At 36.0% G+C, this 3,630-nt stretch overlaps 1 protein-coding gene across 1 annotated transcript; it reads left to right on the top strand.

Annotated features, from left to right (window-relative positions):
- Nucleotides 1-2,824: 2,824 nt before the first annotated feature.
- LOC144708767 (flowering-promoting factor 1-like protein 3) lies at nt 2,825-3,139 on the top strand. Its single transcript, XM_078582206.1, has one exon. It carries the CDS (start codon nt 2,825-2,827, stop codon nt 3,137-3,139), a length of 315 nt encoding a protein of 104 aa, XP_078438332.1.
- Nucleotides 3,140-3,630: the final 491 nt, after the last annotated feature.

The raw sequence follows: 3,630 nt of genomic DNA, 5'->3' as shown, positions 1-3,630 counted from the left end.
AGAAGTAATCTAATGTAATAATGGTACATTGCTAAGGGACTAGCAATGATTTATGTGGGGGGGTATGATAACTTGCAAATTAACATGATTAATTGATAAATTTTACATTATATTTATGTGCTTTAATGACCATATTTGCATGTTATCATATAAAAATGAAGATAAATGACTTGCAGTTTGATTTTACTATTATTTCTAATTTTTATCATTTTTTACATGGTATTTAACCTCATTTCATTGAAGATATATTTTTTACAGGGCCTTGAATACTTGGCTAAATGTTGGTAAGGGTTTTAATAATTATTCTGGAATTTTCCATATTTTTATATATTTGTTTTTACCAATATTTAGCCAAGAAATGATTTTTTCTTATTTAAATAATACATGTTTTATTTATATACATTTTAGGAAGCATTTTTAATATATTTATATATATTAAGTGGCTTCCACGTCATTCGCCCGAAATTCGGGCAAATGAATGGTGCATATTATTAAAATAAATAAGAGCGAGAGAGAGAGAGAGAAAATGAGCAATATTGGCTCATTATGGCATCGCAAATCGCGATGCCATAACGAGCCAATCATTAGCTCATAAGTTAATTACTATGTGGCGCGGAAGGCGACGAAGAAAAGGTATTCTCTTTTTTATCTTCGTGCAGTAAATGCACGCGGAGGTCAATTCTCTTCGTGCATTTAATTATGCTTAGTCGTTAGCGCATACATTTAATGTACGCGCTAGCCGACACACGTAATTTGATATGCATACAACGTCGATTCGCTCCGAAAATAAAAAATGATGATGCTTGTGTCACATATTGCGGTTGATTTTGTCGTTTTCTGCCTATTTTACAAAAATAAAATAAAATGATGGGCGACGTGGCATTTTTGGGCCATTTAAATCAAACATTATTCTCCAATGATTGCGCGCTGCGAACGCGAACAACTACGTGTCAGGACGCAATCCGACAAGGGGGAAAACTAGGAAAATTGCAGCAGCCAATCAAAAAGTGCCATTTCCAAGCTTCTTGGAGGAGAGATAAATGAATCCAACAACTACGATTAATCCTCAGTAAAATGACCATATCTTGAGATCTAGATGTCCGATTAGGCTGAAATTTTGAGGGCATGTTTGCCTTTTCCCCCTCTACAATGCAGACGGTTGGATCTTCAAATAGAAGTCTGTAATAGGGAGAAATTCACTATTTGAAGCTCTCCCCAAGGATTTGGCCAGGAAGGACATTGGAGTTGCTTTGGAAGTCGACAGATCTTGATCCTACATTCAAAGTTGTAAGTTTCTGATTTGTATTTTGAACTTCTTCTTGAGCGATTCTAAAACGCCGAGGCATGGGCGAAATGTACATGCCCTAGAAGTTGTTTTTAATGAAACTAGCATTGCATTTTGAGTCTGATTCAATATTTGAGTGATAATATTTAGTTTTAAATAGATTTAGAACAATTCTGCATTTTTTGATTTTTTATTTAGGGTCGAATTTCACATTTTCCCAAAATTCTTCATTTTCTCTCTCTAGGTTAATTCGTCTAGTTTCTCTCCCTAGATTTCAAATTTTATTGTTTGGAAATTTAATTGAATTTATAAAAACCGTAAACATAAAATTTAATCCATAAATTCATCCATCTTGAACTCCAATTTCAAAATCCCTTTCATGATTATTAAATTCCCAATTTTAATTCATAAAAATTGTCTTAAAATTTTATAATAATTGGGAAATTTATAATCCAAATTAATCTGATCTTATAATTGAAATAATTATATCTTGAGCTTTTTGACCGAAATAGTTAAAATCAAAATGAAGTTTTTACTTGATTTTGATTAATTAAAACATTATTAAGTATAATTAAGGTTTATTAATTGCAAACTTAATTCATCCTTTAAATAATTCATTAAAAGTTGGATAAAATTCTTTCTCGCTGCCTCCCTGTGGTTCGACCCCTTGCATGCTCTATATTCTATATTTAGTGATTAAGGGAATTTACAAATTTTATTGTATAAGTCTAAACATCAAATCAACGGCATACTTACACGCATTTTTAGGCTTATGAAGTTATCAATGCGATCATTCTAGTAATTAGTGTACATCCATACTTTTCCAAGATCATCGAAGACACTCTTCTATGTGCACCCCTCATTGCAAGCCAAATACCCTTCCAAAGAGGACATCTGAGTAACTCGGAAATAAAATTTTAATATCTAACTTAAGTAATGTGGATTTTGCATTTGAGACAAGCACAGATTCCATCAAATGATAAAAGATGATCATTCAATCATATGAATACAACACTGGTCTTCATGCTCTAATTTTACTGGAACCACGACTGCAACCGATGAGTGAAAAGAGAAACTGAGATATGGTTAGTGGAATAGGCCAACCATAACTTTTGTGATGTTTCCATTTGCAAAGCAGGTCCGTAACTGCTTTTTTTTTTTAGCTGTCGGTGTTTGGAAGGTGTTAAATAACAACGATGGCCGTTCTGTAAACAACATTGGGAATTAGATAGATATGACATGATGTAAGATTTATAGGTGAAGGATGTTCTTGTTCCACCAACCTTTAAGAATTCCTTTTATAAAATCCGCGCTAATGTGGGACCTGACGTAGTCCAGTTTTGCGCGGTTTCTAACTAACTTCTTTTCTATCCCAGTTAGAATACGCTGAATCTAGAGGTCATGCTTGCGTTTACAGTGACGCATACAAGAGGTCAGAAAAACCCAAGTTCCTACTCCTCTTTCTTTTCGGCGAAGTCTATTTAATTCCGGGGTAATAACTCGGACTTCTAAGCCGTGTTCGTTCGTCATCAAGAGGCGATGACGGGGGTATGGGTGTTCAAGAACGGAGCAGTCCACCTGGTGGAGACGCCAATGGACGCAGGGCGGCGAACAGTTCTGGTTTACTCCCCAACAAATGAGGTGGTCACCTCACACAAAACTCTCGAGGAAAAACTACGCATCCGTGGATGGGTACGATATCCCCTCAGCGACCCCGACATCATCCAGTTCCACCAAAGCCCATCCTCAGTCCTGCTCATCTCCGTACCCCGCGATTTCTCCAGGATAAGGTCTATGCATATGTACGACATCGCCGTGAAGACCCGCTATGTATTCCTAGTGAAAGATGCATAAATCCCTTGCGCGGGAGATACGTGCCTTCTGTGATAAGAGCTGTGTGACGAATACTTCTATTAATACATCATCTGCCTCCGTCATTTTTTCCCGTCGCCTTAGTTATTGATCTCGGCGATCATCTTTTCTGTTTTTCTTTCTTGCACACCGCCAATAACCATTTATATTATATTCCCTTTTACATTTGCTAGGCGAAGCGTCTGTATCTACATCTCTATATCTAGCAGCCGATTCGTACTTGTACGTATGGAATACATATATGTCTATCCCTTCCATCTCTCTGCCTATTCTCCAAACTGCTTAGTTTCCTAATGTCAGTCTAGGAACACATTTTTGTATACTCTATGTTCGGATCTATATGTTAACCAAGGGATCAACGCTATCTCTCATTCCATTAAATTACTAACCCAGGTCCCTATTTGGATCTATCTCCTTGACCATTTATTTTACTACAAAGTCATCTGTCAAACAATAAAGAAATATATCTCTAT

This window comes from Wolffia australiana, chromosome 10, assembly GCF_029677425.1.
Source record: "Wolffia australiana isolate 7733 chromosome 10, ASM2967742v1".
NCBI lineage: Eukaryota > Viridiplantae > Streptophyta > Magnoliopsida > Alismatales > Araceae > Wolffia > Wolffia australiana.
Note: the sequence above shows the minus strand (reverse complement) of the source record. Positions and strands in the feature narration are given on the sequence as shown.

Excerpts from the sequence above, each read along its gene's own strand:
- LOC144708767 (XM_078582206.1), top strand. The coding sequence starts at position 2,825 with ATGACGGGGGTATGGGTGTTCAAGAACGGAGCAGTCCACCTGGTGGAG.